Source organism: Sturnus vulgaris, unplaced genomic scaffold (assembly GCF_052056855.1).
Source record: "Sturnus vulgaris isolate bStuVul1 unplaced genomic scaffold, bStuVul1.hap1 Scaffold_195, whole genome shotgun sequence".
NCBI classification, from domain to species: domain Eukaryota; kingdom Metazoa; phylum Chordata; class Aves; order Passeriformes; family Sturnidae; genus Sturnus; species Sturnus vulgaris.
In genome coordinates this window covers 3,975,663-3,999,838 of record NW_028276170.1, presented here as the reverse complement: position 1 = coordinate 3,999,838, position 24,176 = coordinate 3,975,663, and the positions used below count along the sequence as shown (strand labels likewise).

Here is a 24,176-nt window from a genome sequence, read left to right as displayed (position 1 = left end):
GATGAAGAGTGGCAGAATAAGCCTCTAGAGGAATTGGTTAGAAAAACACAGCAGATATATGTAAGAAGGGATGAGGAAAAGGCAAAAGCTAAAGCAAGGATGATGGCAGAGTTTTTGTAGCCCCGGAGGAATAAACCGCAGGGTCCAAGGGTCCCCAGGGACAGAGGGGACAGGGTCGGCCACAAGGAAGTGGCAGAGGGATTCCCTCCTCGGCAGGGGACAGCCGACCCAAACAGCGGCTGGGGAAGAACCAGTGTGCTGTCTGCAGGGCAGAAGGGCATTGGAAAAACGAGTGTCCACAGAAACAACTGGACCCTGAGGAGGAGGAAGTCCAGAGGATAATGGAAATGGATTGTTAGGGGTGTCAGGGGCTCCTATTATACCAAGAACCCACCACTCAGGAGCCCTTGATAACTTTTAAGGAAGCTCAGCTGGCACAGACCTTGCCTTTGGACTTTGCTGTTCACAACATCCAACCGGGACACTGGGTCCTGGTTAAGGAGTGGGAAGAAGCACCACTGGTGGCCAAGTGGCGTGGACCTTTCCAGGTGTTGCTGAGCACAGACACAGCCGTCAAGACAGCTGAACACGGCTGGACCCATCACACTCGGGCCAAGGTCTCTGCAGCCCCAGAGATTTGGACATCTCAGCTGGAGGAGAAGGACAGGAAGCCGCGACTGACACTCGGCAGGAGGGGACTGGAGCAGCAGCCAGGGCGTCGACATCGGGGGAAGCCTCGTGTGCCCACCCACAGAGTGCCTGCTGAAATAGTCTGTGTGGGCATCCCTCCTCTCAGATCTCCAGGCACTGGGGGCCAACCCTTGCTGTCATTGTTTTCTTTATGTTAAGCTCTTTCTGTGCCTTCACTCGCCACAGGTGGTGTGGAAGACAAAGTGAAAGTAAAAATGAAGTTAGGAAATTAGATTACACAATCAGAATGTTTCTCTTAATAATGTTCCCTTTATATTATCAGTTAGGTTGGGGCCAAGAATGGGAAAATAATTTTTTGACCTTAGGAGAAGAAGTAGCAAAAACCTTTAACCTTAGCAATTGTTGGGTCTGTGGAGGTCCAGGAGAATCTGAAAACGGGCCATGGGTGGCCAGCCCAGTAAAACCTAAATAGTAGATTAGCACCCTGAGTGAGGTCCGTAATGGAACAGGATTTTGGGATGAGGAAGGAAGTCCATGGCTGCTTCATTCTTCTGAAAAAGACACTTATTGCCTAAAATAAGGCAAATAGATGACAATGGAAAAGTGGTGAAACAAATTGCAAAATGAATTAAAAAAATTAGCTCATGTGCCAGTCCAAAGATGAAAAGGATGGGAATGGGACATGTTTTCTTGGCTACCTGGTGGACTATAAGTTAAACAACTACTTTTTTTCCTCTTATGTGCTGTAGCAACTCTAATCTTTCTACCATGCATGATCCCTTGCTTAGTACAACTTATTCAACATGTGATCAAAGGGATGCAGGTAATAGCCACGCCTACTGATCCAGAGATGGTTACAAAAGGACAGAAATTGATGTCACTCCAAATAATTACAAAACCAAAAAAGACTCAGGAACAAGAAATTAAGTCAATGAGAGCTAAAGTGTGTAAAGACAATTATTAAAAAATAAAAGAGGAGGGGTTGAGAGGAATGTTGAATTTGTCCTTTACAAATGAGCTGTGGATCTGCCTGTAGATAAGGCTAGCACTGAGAGATAAAAGAAACAATGGGATGGATTCCACTGATTGATGAATGGAAAGAGATATTTGCCTTTACAAACAAACTGTAGGGCTGCTGATAAATGAAATTGGATATTGAAAGATGAAAGAAGCAACGGGGGGAAACTATGAATTCTATAAGAATTAAAAATTAAAAGGGAGGGTTATACATTAGAGGGGAACTTCAGGTATCAGGCGTTCTGGGAAGTCTGTGCCTCTCAAGTACCTCAGCCAAAGGGGAAAGAGAGAGGGAAATGCGGCTGGGAAAATAGGATAAAAAGGAGGCTGCGTCCTCCAAAAATTTGAGAGATCCCAAGGGAGTCCCATGGCCTCTCCCTTTATTTGAATAAATCAAAAAGGACTCCTCTGTCTCCTTTTTGGACATAAACCTCTGGTGTTTGTGGATTAATTTTCCTGACATAAAGAACTTTGGGATTCTTACCTGCACAAGCACGTGCAGTGCCTCAGTCATAAGTGCCTCAGAAATATCAGAAGTGTGTCTTCTTCAGAGTGTGGTCACAAGGGTTCAGAGTTGGAGCCAGTTCTGCGGGCAGGCTGATGAATAGTCTGGGGCTCCTCTGCAGAGCCCCATTCATTCTGGGGCTGCTTTCTGCTGGTTCTGCTGGACTGGCTCGAGTGAAACACACACCCAATTAACAGCAGTTAAATTACTCTGGCATGAAACAGTGGGGAACAGGCAGAGCAGTGAAGGGCAGCATGGACCAGTTGTTCTGGCAGGTCTGACGAGGTCTGGTTTGATACAGCACTCACAGAACTCTGCTCCACCTGTGACACTTCCACTTGCAGTAGATGACTGTTCCTCTTCACAATATCCAGCAAGGCAGGTCAAAGACACTTTGACCATTTTCATCTTCAAAAGGAAGAAGAAATCAGCAGCAAACATGAAGTAACAAGTCAGAGGTCCCAGGAAGAAACAAAAGAACAAAGAGTGGTGGAAAAAAACAGGTGGAGCAGTGATCCTTATCTCTGTGGGAGATATCCTCTGCTAATGGGCCATCTGTTAAAACCAGGTGGGGCAGTGTTCTTTATCTTTTCCACAACCCATCCTTCCTCCAGGAAGATATCTTCTGTTAATGGGCCATTGAGTGCCACTGCATGACTGATAAAATTCCATCATCCCATTGGGAGATGCTCCAGCCAGGGGGAGGAGCCAAGCCTTTCCTACCTAGATAAAATCTGAGATTTGGAACACCAAGGCAGCCCTTCCCCACTGGTTTCCAGAGGACTAGAGCTCCCAGACCTTTCTACAGCATCACTACTACAACAAGACCACTTCATCTGGACTGCTACCACCATCAAAACTAGCGGGGTGTCAGGTTGTATTCTGATTCTGTCAGTTGTTTTCTTTTCTACTGTTTCATGTATTATTTTTCTCTTATCTTTTTTCCTATAGAATTGTATTTATGACTTGGAGACTCTCACTGGTTTTGCTTTCAAACCAGCACAATTTTGGAGGGGATTTTGGCTGAATCTATATATTTGAGGTGGTTTTGATCCGTGTCTTAAAGTTTGGAGGATTTTGGGTGGGAATCTTGGTGTTTGGGAGGTTATTACAGACACAAGATGCTCAATGACTTCCAGAGATGAACTTGGGCAAGGAGGAACACCCAGTTTATGGAGCTCTCTTCTTGTTATTTCCCCCTAAACCAGGAATTTTCATTCCTCAGGTGTGAGGGATGGAGGAGGCAGAAAAGCCCCAGAGATCTCTCACGAGGAGGGGCTGCAAACCCAGCCCAGGGAGCTGCGAGGAGGAAAGACCCTCCCTGAGCCGGGAAGGCGGCCGGAGATCCAGGCAGAGCTCAGAGCTGGTGGAGAAGCCTCCTGGAGGGGAGAAGCCCCACAAGTGCTTGGAATGTGGGAAGAGTTTCAGCTACAGATCCCAGCTGATCCTACACCAGAGGATCCACACTGGGGAGAAGCCCTACCAGTGTGGGGAATGTGGGAAGGGCTTCAGCAACAGCTCCAACCTGATCCAGCACCAGGTGATCCACACTGGGGAACGGCCCTACAGCTGCTTGGAATGTGGGAAGAGCTTTGGATGGAGCTCTGACCTGAGAAAACACCAGCGCATCCACACCGGGGAGAGGCCCTACGAGTGTCCCAAGTGTGGGAAGAGGTTTCAGACCAGCTCCAATCTCCTCCTACATGAGCGGATTCACACAGAGGAGAGGCCCTTCCGCTGCCCCGACTGCGGGAAGGGATTCAACCGCAACTACAACCTCATCAGGCACCGGCGCATCCACACTGGGGAGAGGCCCTACGAGTGTCCTGAGTGTGGGAAGAGCTTCTCACAGAGGTGCAACTTGACCCAACACCAACGGAGTCACCACTGAGGGAAGCCCAGTGAGTGCCCAAGTGTGGGAAGAGCTTCGTGCTCTGCTCCAGCTCCATCCCCATCCCCCATGGGAGGATCGGTGTTGGATGATCCCCAGTGACCCCCGTTGGGCAGAGCCCTGGTGATCTGTGTTCCTGGTTATCCCCGTTGGGTGAGGGGGAAGGGGTTTGAGAGATTTCTGTCTCTTTTCCTTCTATTGCTATGATTTGGTTGGTAATAAATTCCCTTGCTGAGCCCAGGCTATGTCTGTGACATCCGTTTTGCTGTTTGCTGTGTTTGCTCGTCCTGTCTTAATCTGCTCCTGGAGCTACTGGTTAAACTTTCTCTTCCCTTGCAGCTCGAGGGGTAGGGTCAGAGTGGCTCTGGTGGGTGCCTGGCATCGGGCCAGTGTCACCTTGTCTTGGTTTGAAAGACAGGTATTTTCTAAGGAAAGGCAAGAACCCCTTTCTGACACCTGTGTCCACTGGGACACGAGAGGGACCTTGTTCCCACCCCTCTCTTTGCAGGGACCTGCAGCAGGAGAAGGGATTTGGAGCCCCGAATACACCTGGGACTGGACTTGGCTCCTGACATCCATGTGGCTCCCAGAGCCCCTCACCCTGGAATATCCCAAAACCTCCCAGAGCCCTTGCTGCTCCACAGGGACACTGGGTGTCCCTAGAGCCCCCCAGTGCAAGGGAAGCCTTGGGGACAGCTCTGTCCACCGAACCCCAGCACATGGATCAGGGACAGCCCCCTCCATGTCCCTCTGACTTTCCCAAGCTCTGCCCACCCCACAGGGCTCAAGAATCTGCCCTGGTCCCCGAGGATCTTTTGTGGGGCTGGAATCCCCCAAGATTTCTCACCAGGGTATCCAGAGGGGCAGCCGGGCATCACTCCCGCAGAAGCTCCACCTGCTCAGCCACGAGGGGCTGGGGAGAAAGGGGGGGTTAGAGCCACACTGGGGGATACTGGGGCTGGTTGGGAGATACTGGGGCAGGCTGGGGTGTACTGGGGCACAGTGGGGTGTGCTGGGGTGCACTGGGGGTGATGACGAGGACAGGGGAAGCTCTGGGCCCAGCAGAACTGCGGGTACCCACCTCAGACCTCTTCACTCGTTGGACGCCGTTCTTCTTCTGCAGAGAGATGGGGAGATGTCACTGGTCACTGGGGTGTCCCCAGTCCCAGCAAGGCACGGGGGGACCCAACTGGCCCCCAGTTCCCACACTGGTGCCCCAATTCCAGGACTTACCACAATGCATCCACCTGCAGCTCCTCCTATGACTGTCTGCAGATGGAGAGCAAAGGTTTAGTCTGGAATGGTCCTTGTGGGAATTCAAGAGTCACAGGTGTCCCCACGCCCTGTGGCTGTCCCCAGTCTGAGGGGGAAAAATCCCTTCTGCTCCCCCCAGTCCCACTCCAGGCAGTTTCACCCGATCCCTGTTCCTGCAGGGACCACGGTGGGGATGGAGACGAGGAGAGCGAGGGGAACTTGGGGCTTCCAAGGAGGAGGGGATGGAGTGGGATGTGAGGGCCCCAAAGACACTGAACTGGGGGAACTTTGGGGACCCAGGGGATGGGGCTGGGGGAGTGGAAGGGATGGGAATGGGGGAATGCAGGTGGGGAGGCAGGAATTCCAGTGGGGGACATGGGGGCTGAAGTGGGAGGTGGGTGGGGGCAGGGGAAAGCAGGGGCAGAGGACCAAAATTGTTGGGTTTGGGAGGGGCTTTGGGAGTCCAGGAGGGGGATTTGGGGATACTGTCATGGAGAATGAGAAAGGGAAGGGAGTGGAGGGAAAGAGGAGAGGAAGTGGACTGGGCATGGGGATCTTTGGAGTGCCTGGGGTGCACTGAGATGGGTGGGAATACAATGGGGACCCTGGGGAAGGGGCAGCCTTGGGAAGCTCTGGGATGTACAGGCACGCACTGGGGTGCACTGGGATGGCCTGGAGGGTCATGGCCATGACAGGGGAGGCTCTGGTTCAGCAGAAGAATTCAGGATACTCACATCGCCAACAGCAATGGCACCACCTCACTGTGGAGAGAACATGAGATGTCACTGGGGTGTCCCCAGTCCTAGTAAAGATTGGGGGAGACCAAACTTCCCCCCAGTTCCTGTTGCGTTCCCTAGATACATTGTAAATGGTACATTCCGTGACCCCTGCTGTGCCCTGTATCTTGGTCCCTCTCCCCTCCTGGCCACACAGAGCTGGCTGGGATCCAAGTTCTCCCCGCCCCCCCTTTCCAGACCCTAGAAAAGGTCAGGACCCACTGACCTTGCTCTCTTATCCCTCATCTCTCTCTTCCCCCGTGCTCTTTCTCTTTTTCCCCCCACTCTCTTCCCCCGTGCTTTTTCTCTTCCCCTGTTCTCTTTTCCCCCCCCCCCACGCTTTTACCCTGTCCTTCCCCCTCTTTTCTCTCTCTTCCCCCGCTCTTTTCCCTTCCCTTTTCACTCACTACCCACGAGAAATAAACCTGTAACTTTATCAGGGGAAAGAGCCTCTTTTGATATCTTAACTACGTCTCTGTGGCTAGGGCCCAGGGGAATTTCACCCTAACACCTGAGCTAGACCGGAGGAAGGGTGAAAGACCCTGTTTTGGGCCGAGAAAAAGCCTTACAGAGAAGTGTTCTGAAGGTTTTATTCTGATTCTTGTAATTCTTTTAGTTCTGTTAATAAAGTTCTTTCTTTATACCCTTTAAAGCTTGAGCCAGCTTTGCCTTCCTCCTAATCCTATCTCACAGCAGGAAATGAGTAAATAATTCTAGTGGAAGATTTGGCCAGCACTAAACCTGTAGTAGCTAACAGCTGGCCTGGAGGCCTTCCAGTTATAACTAATCCCGATTGTAATTTTATAATGTAAATAATAATATAACTACTGTAATGATATAACTTGAGCAGTCTGAGCTGTTGGGGAGCAGGTCTAGGCCATTTGGGACATGGGCAGCCACTGGCCACTTAGCAAGGTGACAACTAATTTAGCCAAGCAGAGCTAACTGTGCAGACTTCAAAGGCTATATAGGGAGAACAGCCCTCAATAAAAGTTGGTTTTTGTTGCACAAACATGGAGTTTTTTGTCTTTGCTCTGTCTCAACTGCAATGAGTGGTGACCCCGATGTGATAGGCAATAGCCCGGTTGTGGGGATAGTGGTGGAGTTGGAACCCCAGTGGGGGAAGGTGACTGGGAAGAGCTGACAGCAGTCAAGAGCTGTGGAGGTCCAGACCTTGTAAATACAAGAACCTGCTGGGGACCCTTGTAAATAGAAGATTCTTACAAAAAGACGAAGCAGATGGAGATACAGGAATGTGATTTTCCAGAGAAGAAAGAGAAGGGGCCCAGAGCCATGGACTGGACAAAGCAGCAAGAGCTGCAGCAGAGACACCATGGGCAACGTCCACCAGGGAAGTGGCTGGTCAAATTTGGATGTTTCTGCCACTCCTTCCCAGTCAGGCTCACCTCAGCCTCCAGCAGAGTCAATTCCTGCAATCACCGCAGCAATGGACTCAGGATCTGTCCCCACATGTCCCAATGGCATTAGGGTACTCTGTGCATCAGGATCAACTAACACTCTGTATTTCTGTGGCTCTGACGTGCCAGGACATTGGATCCACACCATCCAAAAGACCCGGTTTTCCCGTCCCTCTCTCTGGCTAGAGGCAGGGCCCCTCTAGCCCTGGTTATTTTTTCTTTCCTGGGGATACATGCTGGAGGTTCCATCAAGGGGATCTGACACATCATCCTCCCTTCTGTAATACCCTGCACCTCGGTCATGGGAGGCTGAGGCTACCTTCACTTTATCAGAGCTCCCTCAGTTTGTGTTTCCCCCCCTGAGCTGATGCACCCGTGCTGCCAGGACAGAAGTGGGTTTCCCATCCCACCTTCTCATGTCTTCCCCATGGCCACGCAGAAAGAAACACAGGTCAGCTCGTGGAGTGTACCCTCTCCCTAGCTGGGGGACATTGGGCTCTGACTTTGGGGCCTGTGACTCGCACTGGTGCTGCAATGATCTTCCTCATCTCTTCCCTCATCTCCTCTTTAAACTTCTCTTTGTGTTCCTTAATCACAGCAGAGACACGAGCCTGCATCGGCCATTGATCATATTCTCCTAATTTCTAAGTTTGTTGGTGACAGAACCCACTGTTTCTCGGCTGCTTTCAGCATTAACCATTGCAATAAAGGTGGTGTATTGAGATGGCCCCGGGTTTGCCAGGTTCCACAACATCTGCTCTGTGCACCTGACCTTGTCAGGGTCATTGTCATGCTGTCCATCCCTCCCAAAGAGCACCTCCAGCACTGCCACTTCTCTCAGCTCTTGGATCCCTTCCTTAAGGGTCTTCCAGCACATTCTATGATGGTGCTCCTGCATTCTCTCTCTGTGGACAAACCTCTCTCTCACACTCATTAAAAGCCACTCCCATAGGGAAAGGGGCCATGTTGGGTGCCAAAAATCTGTCCTGGTTTGAAAAAGGGCAGGTGTGTGCTGGAGAAAAGCAGGGCCTTCCCTCGAAATTGAGCTAATAAATCCCTCCCTCTGAATTAGTATACTTTTGGAATTATGGGGCTTTCAGGCAAACATATGGGAATAGGAATAAGAGTTCTTTACTAGTATATATATACATATATATAACAAGGCAAACAAAACAACAACAGCTAAGTAATTAACAACAAATAGAAGACGGGAACCCAGTAACAGTTTTTCTGGTTGTGGACACCTTTCCCCTCTGCTGCAGTTACCGTCCCAGTTTGGCAGTCAGTGCCAGCCGGCTCCCGGTGGGCAGGGGCAGATGCGGTGATCCCGTGTGGCTGCAGGAGTGCTGGGGGTGATGGCGGCTGTGTCCTGGGTGGGAAGGGTGGAGGAAAGACTCTGCTCATGGATCCTTGGAGGCAGTGTCAGTCCCAGTGCTCCAATAGGTTGTGTGGAGGTGGCAGGCTGAAGTGGGAGAGTGTCTGACCAGGAGAGTGCGGGGTCCCACAGCCAAGCTCCCGGCGTTGGGATGGCAGGGCGAGGTTTTCCAGTGGCCGTCCTTCTCCGAGCCAAACGAGCGAGAGAGCGAGGAGCTGCACACACCTCTCCTTTACCTGCCCCTGATTTTGCAGTGTTCTCCCTCTTCCCTCCCCATCCCCCCTGCCCTACGAGAGAAACTCCAAAAAGGGTCAGGGAGTCTCCCCCTATCACTAGCCATCTTAGCATGTCAATGGGAAAAAATTCCAGAGAACTAGGCGGGGGAAAAAAATAAAATAAAAACAACCCCCAAGAGAAACTTAACCCAAACTTTAGTGAAACAAGCCCGCATTGGCTGCCTGTCACTGCGGTGTCGCTGTTGATGTGTCCCTTTACCCAGTCAGCTCTCTGATCATGTGGTGTCCACACATCTCCCCAGCCCATCACTGCCTCACACACGAGGTGACCACCAAGCCACTCTCCGGCCATCTGACCCGCAGCTGAGCCCTTCCCAGAGTGCCCGCACCCGCAGGGAGCGCAGGGCTGGATTTGGCCGCCAGAGAGTTGGTGACCCTCGTGAGATCCTCGGTGCATTTAGTTCCTACAGGAGTGTGGGCACCACTGGGAAATGATCTGCATGCCTTGTTAATTGGATGTTCTTCCACCGCTAGCCTGGGGCAGGATCTCTCCCGGTCCTCCTCTCAACTCCCGGGCCTCTCCTCAGCCAATCAGAGAAGGCACCAAAATAATTGAGCCAATCAGAGCGCGCGGCGCTGATGACTCCTCAGGCAGTCCCAGAGCGCCCAGAGCTCCTCACCTGGACTCCACCCGCGCCCCGCCCCCAGCGCCCCCCGCCAGGAGAATTTGAGGTGGGGGCTATCACGTTTTATCTTCTTTTTTGTTTTTCTAGAGTCGAGATTAAATGCTCGAGAGACGGTATTTCGTGTTCGGACTCAGATGTTTATTAATTCTTATCTATATTACAGTGAGTTCAATAGCACTTCTAGCTATCAGGCTAAAAATGGCAACGTACCTCTCTCTACAAGGCCTTTTAAGGGCCAATGAGACCAATTATAAAAAGACACCATAATAGCCCAAGAGCCAATCACCCATGACCTGCAATGTGGAATTTTCTATCTAATTACAAAAGTACCACCTATACCCGTGAAGAAAGTGAAGAAGAAAGAAACCTCCACCCTAAAATCTCCATCTTGTTTAATATATATTACTACATTCTAAAATCACAAATTTTAATTTTCCACTATGTGACACTGCACATTTCTATTCCAACAACACACCAGTGATCCCAGTTCTATCACTCAGTTCAGGAAACCTTCTTCACAGCCTCAGGTCAAAAGCAGCATTTTCCTGGGGGTCAGTGCCTGTCAGCACAGAAAGCCCAAACCTCTCAGTTTCCAGGGATCCAACAGGGGGGAGGTGTCAGACCCTGCCCGGCGCTGGCCATGGGGCGTGTGGGGCAGCTGGGGCCCTACTGGTGCCACTGGGAGCCCCCCGGGCTGGGGGCACGGAGCTCTCGGGTGAGCGGGAGGGGCGGGAAGTGGTGGGATGGTGGGAACAGTGGGGAGAGAAAAAGAAATGGGGAGGTGGGATCCCCAGACAGATGTTGGGGGGGGCTGGTGACTGGGGAATGTCGGGAAAGGGGGAGGAAAATACTGAGAAGGGTGGAAAAGAGGAACTGGGACTGCAGGATGAAGGGTCCCATGGCAGCTGTGGGGCACTGGGGATGCGGAGTCCGGGTTGCCCCGGAGCTCTTGGCTACTGTGGGCTGCTGGGGGGCTGCTGGGGGGACACCCCCGGACCTGTGTCCTGCACACGCAGCGCTGTTCCAGGAGATGGTTTAGTCCCAGTGTCACTTCATTCACGGCACCGACCGGCTGAGGTTTGTGGAGAGGAACATCTCCAAGCGGGAGCAGTTCCTGCACTTGGGCAGCGATGTGGGGCTGCACGTGGGGACACCTCCTTTGGGGACAAGGCTGCCAGGCACTGGAACAGCGACCCGCAATGGATGGAGTCCAGACGGGCTGCGGTGGACAGGCACTGCCGGCACAACTACGAGTTGTCCAGCCCGTTCCTCGTGGAGCGCAGAGGTGAGCGTGGGGCAGAGCGTGTCCCCTCGGGCCCTGCCCTGGGAACGACCCTGGAGCCCCTCAAAACCTCCCTGGGAATCACCCGAGACACGTCAGCCCTTCTTGTGCCCATCCCCGGGGCCTCCTGCCCCCTCACCCCAAGTGACTCCAGTGGCTCTCCCACTCCATCCCAGTCTCTTCCAGTGTCCTCACGGTCCCTCCCAGTGTCACCAGCGTCCCTCCCAATTCCTCTCAGTCCCCAGCCATTCCATTCCCAGTCCACTCCCAGACCTCCACCCTCTCTCCCATTGCCCCAATCCAATCCACTCTCTCCCAGTGTTCCTCCACTCTCTCCAGTTTCATTCCCAGTCCCTCTCAGTGCCACACCAGCCATCTCCTGTTGGGGACCTGGTCCTGGTGGCCACCACATGCCCTGAGAGCTCCTGCTGGCCCTGGAACCACCTCACCTGGATCTCAGCAGTGTAGAAATCCATGGAGCAGAGCAGGCAGCTGGGGCCGGGCTGGGAGCTCGAGGGCCACCGTGAGACGGACACACTAGGGGACACTGGGAGAGAGTGGGGACACACTAGGATCAGCTGGGGGGAACAGGGAGGGATTTGAGTGAGCCTGGAGGGGATGGAGAAAGATCTGGAGCTGGAAATCAAGGGTTGGAATTAGGTTGGCTGTGATGGGAAGAGACTGAGAGGAGTTCTGGTGAGTCCTGGTGAGACCGGGTAGGGACTGGGAGAGGGTTTGGGGGTCCTGAGGTGGTGGGGGGCAACTGAGAGGGGGTTATGGGATGCTGAGATGGAAAGCAGGAGCGTTGGTGGGTCCTGGAGAGGCTGGGAAGATATTGGGAGGAGGATTTAAGGAGTCCTGGGTGGGTTAGAGGTGACTGGGAGGGTGATTGGAGTAGCTTGGGGTGTCTGTGAGAGATTTTGGGAGGTCTTGACGCCTGTGGACCCCCAGAGATGCCGCCGGACACCGCCAGCAGCAAGGTGCTGATGGGGATCGGGGGCTCCGTGTTGGGTTTCGTCTTCCTGGAGCTGGGGCTCGGCTTCTACCTGTGCAAGAAGGGTGGGGGGAGGGTCCCGGGGGTCGTGTTCCGACCCCGGAGCGTGTGCGCTCCCCATGGGGCCCCCAGTCAGGTGCTACCCCCTTTTCTCTGCCCACAGAACTCCTGACCCAGCAGTGGCGGCAGACCCTGCCCATGGCCTCGGGTGAGGCAGGGACCCCCCGCTCCGTCCCCACGCTGATTTAGGGGGGATCGTGTGTTCCCCCCAGCCCTGCTGTCACTCTGTCCCAGCCTGGCTGCTCCCAGTGCTCCCAGTAAAGCTTCCCAGTTCGCCCCGTCCCGTTTATTGTGGGGCGGGACTGGGAGAGGACTTGGGGGACCCCGCGGGGGGATCGTGACTGGGGGGGGAGGGTGGGGCCCAGGTGGGGAACACTGGGTGCTGCGGGTCTGCCCGGCAACCGGTGAGTCATCACAGCTGCTATCTCTGATTGGCTGAATCTTCTCCATTGCATTCTCTGATTGGCTGAGAACAGGCCAGGGAGTTGAGAGAAGGAACAGGAGAGATCCCGCCCCGAGCACCGGCACGGGAACAACAGACCCAGCCTGGGCACAGCGAGGGAATTTATTACCAACCAAATCACAGCGGCACAAGGAAAAAAAATCTCTCCAACCCCTTCCCCTTATCCAACGGGGATAACCAGAAACACGGATCACCAGGGCTCTGCCCAACGGGGGTCACTGGGGATCATCCAACACCGATCCTCCCATGGGGGATGGAGCTGGAGCAGAGCACGAAGCTATTCCCACACTCGGGACACTCACAGGGCTTCCCTTAGTGGAGACTCCGTTGGTGTTGGGTCAAGTTACACCTCTGTGAGAAGCTCTTCCCACACTCAGGACACTCGTAGGGCCTCTCCCCAGTGTGGATGCGCCGGTGGACAGTGAGGTTGCCATTTTGCTTGAAGCCCTTCCCGCAGTCGGGGCAGCGGAAGGGCCTCTCCTCTGTGTGAATCCGCTCATGTAGGAGGAGATTGGAGCTGGTCTGAAACCTCTTCCCACACTTGGGACACTCGTAGGGCCTCTCCCCACTGTGGATGCGCTGGTGTTGTCTCAGGTTGGAGCTGTTGCCAAAGCTCTTTCCACATTCCAAGCAGGTGTAGGGCCGTTCCCCTGTGTGGATCATCTGGTGCCAGAGCAGGCTGGAGCTGTCTCTGAAGCTCTTCCCACATTTCCCACACTCATAGGGCTTTTCCCCAGTGTGGATCATCTGGTGCCGGATCAGGTTGGAGCTCCACCTGAAACCCTTCCCACATTCCAAGCACTTGTGGGGCTTCTCCCCTCCAGGAGTCTTCTCCACCAGCTCTGAGCTCTGCCTGGATCTCCGGCCGCCTTCCCGGCTCAGGGAGGGTCTTTCCTCCTCGCAGCTCACTGGGCTGGGTTTGCAGCCCCTCCTCCTGAGGGATCTCCGCGGCTTTTCTGCCTCCTCCATCCCCGCACACCTGAGGAATGACAAATCCTGGTTTAGGGGGAAATAACAAGAAGAGAGCTCCATAAACTGGGTGTTTCTCCTTGCCCAAGTTCATCTCTGGAAGTCATTGAGCATCTTGTGTCTGTAATAACCTCCCAAACACCAAGATTCCTGCCCAGAATCCTCCAGACTTTAACACACAGATCAAAACCTCCCCAAATATCAAGCTTCAGCCAAAATCCCCCCCAAAATTGTGCTGATTTGAAAGCAAAACCAGTGAAAGTCTCCAAGTCAGAAATACAATTTTATAGGAAAAGAGATAAATTCATGCAATAGTACAAAAGAAAACAACTGACAGAATCAGAATACAACCTGACACCCTGCTAGTTAGGGTGGTGGTAGCAGTCCCAATGAAGTGGTCTTGTTGTAGTAGTGATGCTGTAGAAAGGTCTGGTAGCTCTTGTCCTCTGGAAACCAGTGGGTAAGGGCTGCCTTGGTGTTCCAAATCTCAGATTTTATCTAGGTAGGAAAGGCTTGGCTCCTCCCCCTGGCTGGAGCATCTCCCAATGGGATGATGGAATTTTATCAGTCATGCAGTGGCACTCAATGGCCCATTAACAGAAGATATCTTCCTGGAGGAAGGATGGGTTGTGGAAGAGATAAAGAACGCTGCCCTACCTGGTTTTAACAGATGGCCCATTAGCAGAGGATATCTCCCACAGAGATAAGGATCACTGTTCCACCTGTTTTTTTCCACCACTCTTTGTTCTTTTGTTTCTTCCCAGGACCTCTGACTGGTTACATGTTTGCTGCTGATTTCCTCTCCCTTTTGAAGATGAAAATGGTAAAAGTGTCTTTGACCTGCCTTGCTGGATATTGTGAAGAGGAACAGTCATCTACTGCAAGTGGAAGTGTCACAGGTGGAGCAGAGTTCTGTGAGTGCTGTATCAAACCAGACCTCGTCAGACCTGCCAGAACAACTGGTCCATGCTGCCCTTCACTGCTCTGCCTGTTCCCCACTGTTTCATGCCAGAGTAATTTAACTGCTGTTAATTGGGTGTGTGTTTCACTCGAGCCAGTCCAGCAGAACCAGCAGAAAGCAGCCCCAGAATGAATGGGGCTCTGCAGAGGAGCCCCAGACTATTCATCAGCCTGCCCGCAGAACTGGCTCCAGCTCTGAACCCTTGTGACCATACTCTGAAGAAGACACACTTCTGATATTTCTGAGGCACTTATGACTGAGGCACTGCACGTGCTTGTGCAGGTAAGAGTCCCAAAGCTCTTTCATACTTCAGGAAAAACCCTGCAGCAGTGCATACCCAGCATCTGCTATCAGCACATCCTGGCTGCACGCACAGGAGAAGCAGCAGCAGCATTGTACACGTGGGTTTGTTAAGCTGAACTCCCCTACACTTTGAACAGTGCTCATCACAAACATATTTCATGGCACACCGGTGCCATACATTTCTCCTAAAAGCCTCCCTTGTAACTAAACTTTGCTGGAAAGTTAATGCCGAGGATGAACGAGCAACTTCGGTCTCAGTGCGGAGGTGGAGGGGTTCTAAACACTGACTTTCCGAGAGCAGCATCTCTCCTGAAGCGCTCGGGGCCACCCGAGGCGCCGCCGGGAGCGCGGTGCAGAAGCCGGCCCGGACTCAGCCGCAGCGCCGGGCACCGCGCATCGCTGCTCTGCAGGGCGGCCCGCACGTCCTCCAGCAGCTGCCGCAGGCTGCCCTTCTCCTGCTGCAGCTCGGCCATGCGCTCCTCGGCCCGCTCCAGCGCCACCATCTCCTCGCAGCGCTCTCGGGAGCGGGGCCCCGGCGGCCGCCGCTCGGGCTCGGCGGGGGCTGCGCGGGCGGATGTGGCTCTCGATGTGCTCGCCCTCCCGGCCCAGCGGCAGCCGCGGCCCCGCGCGGGTGCTGAAGTGGCCGCAGAGCCGCACGTGGAGCTGGCGGAAGGTGAGCTCGGCCCAGAGCCCGTCCCACAGCCCCGCGCACTCCTCGGGCTCCGCCGCCTCCTCCGGCGCCAGCGCCCGGCACAGCGTGCGGGACTCCTCGCCGGGGATGCGGCCCGGCCCGGCGCAGTCCCGCTGCTGGAAGATCTCCTGCAGGGACTGCTCCGGGCCGCTGGCCAGCACGACCATCTCGTTCTCCACGCCGCGCTCCAGCCCGTAGCGGTGGGCGAGGGCGCTGAGCAGCCACTGCGTGCGCCGGGCCGGCCGCCCGGAGGGGTCCCAGCCCTCAGGCGGCTCCATCGCGCCCGCCCGGCCCGCGGCGCTGCCCGAGCATCCTGAGCGCCGCCCGCCCGAGCGCTCGGCCCCGGCCCCGGCCCCGGCACGGAGCGCCCGGCTCGCCCCGCACGGAGCCGCGTCCGCCTTTGTCCGGCAGGAGCAGGGACTCGGGCAAAGCGGGCAGGTGCCGCCCTGCTCCCTTTGTCTGCCAAGCCCGAGCCCCAAGTGTGGTTCTCATTTCTTAGCTAATTTCTCCCTGGTTTCTCTCTAACACAAGCAAGACAATTGCATTGCCCAATTCAGTTTGACAAGTAAGGCTTGTGAACGTGTGAGTGCTTCCACTAAATTAAAAACTCAATGTGCTTGAATGCTGACCTTCTGTTCGCTCAGACTTCCTCACCTCTGTAGATGAGGTGACTTCCTGGTGTTGGTGTGTGGATGTTAAGAGGTCTGTGTTAGAGATGAGTAAGTGTTCAACTCGTTCAAACGAGCTGCCCAAAGCAGTGATTTTGGTCTCTCTTTGCCTGGGGAGCAGGACGGGCGTTGTTGAACGCAGGCAGCAGCACGAGCAGGGCTCCTCCAGCAGCAGGGACACGCCAGGAGCCAGAGGGGACCGTGGCACCAGAGGGGACCGTGGCACCAGAGGGGACCGTGGCACCAGCCGTGTCCGAGGCCTGAACAGTCTGCCAAAGTCAGGTGGTGCTGACAGGCTGCGTTAACAGCCCAGGCAAGGCGTGGTGAGGAGCCAGGGCTGGGGACCACCCAAGGAGTCCTGTCAAGAGCAAATCGTTCTAATATTCTCTCAAGGATAAAAAAGGAGCAAACCAGTCCAGCAGATATGTGAGGAAAACGAATTCAAGTTCGTTTAAAACGCTGCTTAATACAGGGTTGGGTTTCTTTTGAGTGAACTGATGCTAATAAATATTTGCTCCCATATGATGGGGTTTCTCTGCAAATAGGCCTTGATGGGAAATTTCTGACCACCTTTAGTTTTGCTCTTTCTTAGGTAGAGCACCTGAGTAGCTTTGTTGAGGAATGGAGAATTGTTTGTAGCTCATTATTTTCTCAGGAGGAGCCTTAATTTCAGCACAGGAGGAAGGAAAAGAAAAGGTTTGAAAGCCTTCCCGTGCTGAAGTGACACACTTTGAGAGGAGTCTGTGAGGAGAAGTCCCCTCAGGCACTGCCAGGGCTGTTTGCCTCCTCTGCAGGCTCAGTATTCTGGGAGTTCCACAAGCCTCAGCTGCCACTGTATTTTCCCCTGAATATTTCTTGTCGTGCAGTACACAGGGAGAATGTTTTGTGCTAGATTCTCCTCTGGGCTGAGAGGAATGTTGAAATTGTCTTTAAAAATGAGCTCTGGATCTGCCTGTAGATAAGGTTAAGCACTGAGATATAAAAGAAACAATGGGATGGATTCCACTGATTGATGAATGGAAAGAGATGTTTGCCTTTCCAAACAAACTGTAAGGCTGCTGATAAATGAAATTGGATATCGAAAGATGAAAGAAGCAACGGGGGGAAAACTATGAATTCTATAAAAATTGAAAATGAAAAGGGTAGGTTGTACATTAGAGGGGAATTTCATCTATCAGGCATTCCGGGAAGTCTGTGCCTCTCAAGTACCTCAGCCAATGGGGAAAGAGAGAGGGAAATGCGGCCGGGAAAATAGGATAAAAAGGAGGCTGCGTCCTCCAAAAATTTGAGAGATCCCAGGCGAATGTCCCATGGCCTCTCCCTTTATTCGAATAAAGCAAAAAGTGTTCGTCTGTCTCCTTTTTGGACATAAACCTCTGGTGTTTGTGGATTAATTTTCCTGACAATTTTGGGGGCTCGTCCGGGATCTTTCCACCGTCTGGGGCAGCGAGTGGAGGTGAAGGCGCCTCACCCAGTTTGGGTGATCAGCTCCCCTCGGTGCCGGCCGGTACCGGGCGATCCATTGGGTTCCCGAGACTGTCCAGGAGACAGACGAGTGGCGGACCAGGGGGGTCCGTGAAGAGTCCGCAGGGAAGGACCACTGAAAATCTCACCGGTGAGTAAAATGGGATCTTCGGGGAGCAAACCTGGGAGGACACCCATGGAGGGTAGCACAGGTAAAACGGGGCACCCAGAGAGGGTTGGAAAGGTGAAGCCGCGAAGGGGCCCTGGCAAAAGGGATGATGATCCCATAATACCCCTGGAGAGTCCCTTGGGGAGAATGCTGAGGTCTTGGGACAGATTGTATATTCACCCAGAAGTAACTATGGAAATGATGGTAAAATATTGTTATTTTGTGTGGCCAGAGTATAAGTTGGCAAGGGGACTTATATGGCCACCCTATGGAACAGATAAAATTCATTTGTGTCAAATTTTGTGGAGGTATTTAGAGGAGAATTGGAAAGGATGGATTGAAAGGGAATGTGGATTAATATGGGTCAGACAAGAAACAAGAGAAATGTATATGTTAAGAAAAAAAGGAGAAGAGGAAAAAGAGGAGGAAGAGGAGAGTGGTGAGGATTGGGATGTTTTTCAGCACCTTCCCCCGTCTTGTCCTCCAGTGTTGCCAGCTGCAGGTCGTCTGTATCCTCAACTTTCAGAGCAAGTGGATCAGGAAAATGTTATTCCTACAGCCCCACCTGAGAAGGATAATGGTGTAGGGGGAGGGGAGCAGCATGTTGTATCACCCCCCAGAACTGGAAGAGGAACTCAGTTTAGGGCATCAGAAGCCCCCCAAGAGACAGGGGTACACCAGATGCCACTCTGTCAAGTTCCTTTGGGGGGTCAAGGGGGAGGATTTGGGTTTGTAATTGTACCACTTACTACCCAGAATACAAGAGGGTTGGAAAAAGAATTACCCCCATATTTGGATGATCCCATAGGGGTGGGGGAAAAGATAGAGGAATATTTGGGAAATGCGGATTATACATGGAAGGATTGTGATTTTCTTTTGGGAATTTTGTTTGGGTAATCAGAGAAACGAATGATTTTGCAGAAAGCTCGGCAGCTGTGGGGGCTGGACCCAATGCACCTACGGTGGGTGATGCCATCCCCCAGGCAGACCCCCAGTGGGACCCAAATAACCAGGCCAGTCTGGCTCACCGTGATTGCCGTGCTTATTTGATCAGGGCAATCAAGTCAGCAGCTCCCAGAACTAACAACATAGCTAAGGCTCTGTCGTTAGAACAGGAGAAACAGGAAAGCCCTCATTGGTTGGAGAGGATTAGGGATGCCTTGAGGAAGCACGGGGGGATGGATCCTGAAGGGCCAGCCTTCAACACATTGCTTAAAGTACAATTTGTTACTAAGGCCTGGCCTGATATAAGGAAAGGAGTACAGAAAGATGAAGAGTGGCAGAATAAGCCTCTAGAGGAATTGGTTAGAAAAACACAGCAGATATATGTAAGAAGGGATGAGGAAAAGGCAGAAGCTAAAGCAAGGATGATGGCAGAGTTTTTGCACCCCGGAGGAATAAACCACAGGGTCCAAGGGGTCCCCAGGGACAGAGGAGACGGGGTCGGCCACAAGGAAGGGGCAGAGGGATTCCCTCCTCGGCAGGGGACAGCCGACCCAAACAGCGGCTGGGGAAGAACCAGTGTGCTGTCTGCAGGGCAGAAGGGCATTGGAAAAACGAGTGTCTGCAGAAACAACTGGACCCTCAGGAGGAGGAAGTCCAGAGAATAATAGAAATGGATTGTTAGGGGTGTCAGGGGCTCCTATTATACCAAGGACCCACCACTCAAGAGCCCTTGATAACTTTTAAGGTGGGTCTGGATCGAGAGGAGGTGTGTTTTTTGGTAGACACGGGGGGCCTCTCGGTCCACCTTAAATTTTATACCTAAGAGGGGGAAATTGTCAAAAAGATCCTTGGTTATTCAAGGAGTAAGCAGGAAGGATGAGCGAGTGCATTTTATTCAACCGCTGTTAATAGATGTGGGGGACAGATTTGAACTGCATGAATTCTTGTTTGTTCCTAATTGTGATTGTAATTTACTGGGAAGAGATTTGATGGCTAGAATGGGAATGCAAATTAGCATTGTAAAAAAGTGACACGGAGTCCGAAACTGTGATATCTTTGTGTAAAATGTCTGAGAAGGCTCATGCTGAAATAAATTAGGAAGTATGGGCAGCCCCAGGGACAAATTGGTTAAGGCCCCAGTCTTAGCTCTTCCAGATGCAGAAAAAAAAAAATTCAACTATATGTGGATGTCAAACAGGGTCATGCTAAAGGAATTTTGGTGCAAGAGCATGGGGGAACACGGAGGCCTGTTGCCTGTTTTTCTAAGTTGTTAGACCCGGTGGCCAGAGGCGGCCCCATTGTCTGCAGAACTGTGCAGCCACAGCTCTGATGGTGGCTGAGGCCCGAAAGCTGACAAGGGGAGGGCATCTCATTGTTAAAGTCCCACATCAGATTAAAGCTTTGTTAACTGAGAGAGCCTCTAAGTGGATGACGAGTGCTCGATTATTACAGTAGGAATCTTGTTTAATGGAACAGGAGGATTTAGAATTTAAAAGTGGAGAAGATTTTAATCCAGCCTCTTATTTACATGGCCCTAGAGAAAAGGGGGGCCAGGAAGAAATCCATGATTGTATCCAGGTTATAGACCTCCAGACAAGGGCTAGGGAAGATTTACGAGATATTCCCTGGCCTGAGGGAGAGAATGTGTTCATTGATGGGTCCTCCAAGGTGGTAGAAGGGAAACGATTTACAGGATACTCTATCGTGAATGGGAAGGAATTAAAGGAAGGGGGGAGGTTACCACACACCTGGTCAGCTCAGACAGCAGAGCTGTACGGGCTTGTGAGAGCCTGTGAATTATACTAGGACAAGACAGTAAATATATTTACTGATTCTAAATATGCATATGGGGTGATACATGCCTTTGGAAAACGATGGAAAAAAAAAAAAAGAGGTTTATTCAGCTGCAAAGGAAAGACGTTAGCTCACGAGAACTTAATCTCTCGCCTATTGGAGGCAGTGAATTTACTAAAAAAGGTGGCGATAATCCACATTAAGGGGCATCAGGCAGGATGGTCGGAGGATGCAATAGGAAACCGACTGGCTGATGAAGAAGCTCGCAAAGCTGCATTGTTGCCAGAAGTCTCTAAGACCCTGCCTTTGCTCCCAGTAACTGCACCGCTGCCAGAGAAACTCTCTTTTCCACCAGAGAAACTTGAGATAATTAAAAAGAGTGAGGCAGAGGAAAGAAGAAAATAATTGGTTTACAAGGAATGGTAAGCAGTGGATACCAAGAGCTCGAGCCTTACAATTGTTAAAACAACTGTCTCTTGTGAAATCTCTTCGACAGGAAGCTCAGCTGGCACAGACCCTGCCTTTGGACTTTGCTGTTCACAACATCCAACCGGGACACTGGGTCCTGGTTAAGGAGTGGGAAGAAGCACCACTGGTGGCCAAGTGTCGTGGACCTTTCCAGGTGTTGCTGAGCACAGACACAGCCGTCAAGACAGCTGAACACGGCTGGACCCATCACACTCGGGTCAAGGTCTCTGCAGCCCCAGAGATTTGGACATCTCAGCTGGAGGAGAAGGACGGGAAGCCGCGACTGACACTCGGCAGGAGGGGACTGGAGCAGCAGCCAGGGCGTCGACATCGGGGGAAGCCTCGTGTGCCCACCCACAGAGTGCCTGCTGAAATAGTCTGTGTGGGCATCCCTCCTCTCAGATCTCCAGGCACTGGGGGCCAACCCTTGCTGTCATTGTTTTCTTTATGTTGAGCTGTTTCTGTGCCTTCACTCGCCACAGGTGGTGTGGAAGACAAAGTGAAAGTAAAAATTAAGTTAGGAAATTAGATTACACAATCAGAATGTTTCTCTTAATAATGTTCCCTTTATATTATCAGTTAGGTTGGGGCCAAGAATGGGAAAATAATTTTTTGACCTTAGGAGAAGAAGTAGCAAAAACCTTTAACCTTAGCAATTGTTGGGTCTGTGGAGGTCCAGGGGGATCTGAAAACGGGCCATGGGTGGCCAGCCCAGTTGAACCTCAATAGTAGATTAGCACCCTGAGTAAAGTCTGTAATGGAACAGGATTTTGGGATGAAGAAGGAAGTCAATGGCGGCTTCATTCTTCTGAAAAAGACACTTATTGCCTAAATAGACAAGTAGACGACAATGGAAAAGTGGTGAAACAAATTGCAAATGAATTAAAAAAATTAGCTCATGTGCCAGTCCAAAGATGAAAAGGATGGGAATGGGACATGTTTTCTTGGCTACCTGGTGGACTATAAGTTAAACAACTGCTTTTTTTCCTCTTACGTGCTGTAGCAACTCTAATCTTTTTGCCAGGCATGATCCCTTGCTTAGTACAACTTATTCAACATGTGATCAAAGGGATGCGGGTAAGAGCCACGCCCACTGATGCAGAGATGGTTACAAAAGGACAGAAACTGATGTCACTCCAAATAATTACAAAACCAAAAAAGACTCAGGAACAAGAAATTAAGTCAATGAGAGCTAAAGTGTGTAAAGACAATTATTAAAAAATAAAAGAGGAGGGGTTGAGAGGACTGTTGAATTAGTCTTTACAAATGAGCTGTGGATCACCCTGTAGATAAGGCTAGCACTGAGAGATAAAAGAAACAATGGGATGGATTCCACTGATTGATGAATGGAAAGAGATATTTGCCTTTACAAACAAACTGTAGGGCTGCTGATAAATGAAATTGGATATTGAAAGATGAAAGAAGCAACGGGGGGGAAAACTATGAATTCTGTAAGAATTAAAAATGAAAAGGGAGGGTTATACATTAGAGGGGAATTTCAGGTATCAGGCGTTCCGGGAAGTCTGTGCCTCTCAAGTACCTCAGCCAATGGGGAAAGAGAGAGGGAAATGCGGCCGGGAAAATAGGATAAAAAGGAGGCTGCGTCCTCCAAAAATTGTAGAGATGCCAGGGGAATGTCCCATGGCCTCTCCCTTTATTCGAATAAAGCAAAAAGGACTCCTCTGTCTCCTTTTTGGACATAAACCTCTGGTGTTTGTGGATTAATTTTCCTGACAGAAAGAACTTTGGGATTCTTCCCTGCACAAGCACGTGCAGTGCCTCAGTCATAAGTGCCTCAGAAATATCAGAAGTGTGTCTTCTTCAGAGTGTGGTCACAAGGGTTCAGAGTTGGAGCCAGTTCTGCGGGCAGGCTGATGAATAGTCTGGGGCTCCTCTGCAGAGCCCCATTCATTCTGGGGCTGCTTTCTGCTGGTTCTGCTGGACTGGCTTGAGTGAAACACACACCCAATTAACAGCAGTTAAATTACTCTGGCATGAAACAGTGGGGAACAGGCAGAGCAGTGAAGGGCAGCATGGACCAGTTGTTCTGGCAGGTCTGACGAGGTCTGGTTTGATACAGCACTCACAGAACTCTGCTCCACCTGTGACACTTCCACTTGCAGTAGATGACTGCTCCTCTTCACAATATCCAGCAAGGCAGGTCAAAGACACTTTTACCATTTTCATCTTCAAAAGGGAGAGGAAATCAGCAGCAAACATGAAGTAACCAGTCAGAGGTCCCAGGAAGAAACAAAAGAACAAAGAGTGGTGGAAAAAACCAGGTGGAACAGTGATCCTTATCTCTGTTGGAGATATCCTCTGCTAATGGGCCATCTGTTAAAACCAGGTGGGGCAGTGTTCTTTATCTTTTCCACAACCCATCCTTCCTCCAGGAAGATATCTTCTGTTAATGGGCCATTGAGTGCCACTGCATGACTGATAAAATTCCATCATCCCATTGGGAGATGTTCCAGCCAGGGGGAGGAGCCAAGCCTTTCCTACCTAGAGAAAATCTGAGATTTGGAACACCAAGGCAGCCCTTACCCACTGGTTTCCAGAGGACAAGAGCTACCAGACCTTTCTACAGCATCACTACTACAACAAGACCACTTCATCTGGACTGCTACCACCACCCTAACTAGCGGGGTGTCAGGTTGTATTCTGATTCTGTCAGGTGTTTTCTTTTGTACTATTGCATGTATTTTTTTTCTCTTATATTTTTTCCTATTAAATTGTATTTCTGACTTGGAGTCTCTCACTGGTTTTGCTTTCAACCCAGCATAATTTTGGAGGGGAATATGGCTGAATATTTATATTTGGGGAGTTTTTAATCCGTGTCTTAATGTTTTGAGGATTTTGGGTGGGAATCTTGGTGTTTGGGAAGTTATTAGAGACACAAGATGCTCAATGACTTCCAGACATCAACTTGGGCAAGGAGGAACACCCAGTTTATGGAGCTCTCTTCTTGTTATTTCCCCCTAAACCAGGAATTTTCATTCCCCAGGTGTGGGCAGATGGAGGAGGCAGAAAAGCCCCGGAGATCTCTCACGAGGAGGGGCTGCAAACCCAGCCCAGGGAGCTGCGAGGAGGAAAGACCCTCCCTGAGCCAGGAAGGCCGGAGATGCAGGCAGAGCTC

General features: G+C 51.6%; 1 protein-coding gene across 1 annotated transcript in view; it reads left to right on the top strand.

The window, feature by feature from the left end:
- Window positions 1-24,176, top strand: part of LOC148218016 (uncharacterized) — a 52,032-nt gene that overhangs the window by 5,989 nt on the left and 21,867 nt on the right. Inside the window, exon 2 of the mRNA XM_088158031.1 lies at window positions 3,524-4,027. Within this exon, the coding sequence (XP_088014157.1) occupies window positions 3,524-4,027 (504 nt within the window). The remainder of the gene's footprint in view (window positions 1-3,523; window positions 4,028-24,176) is intronic.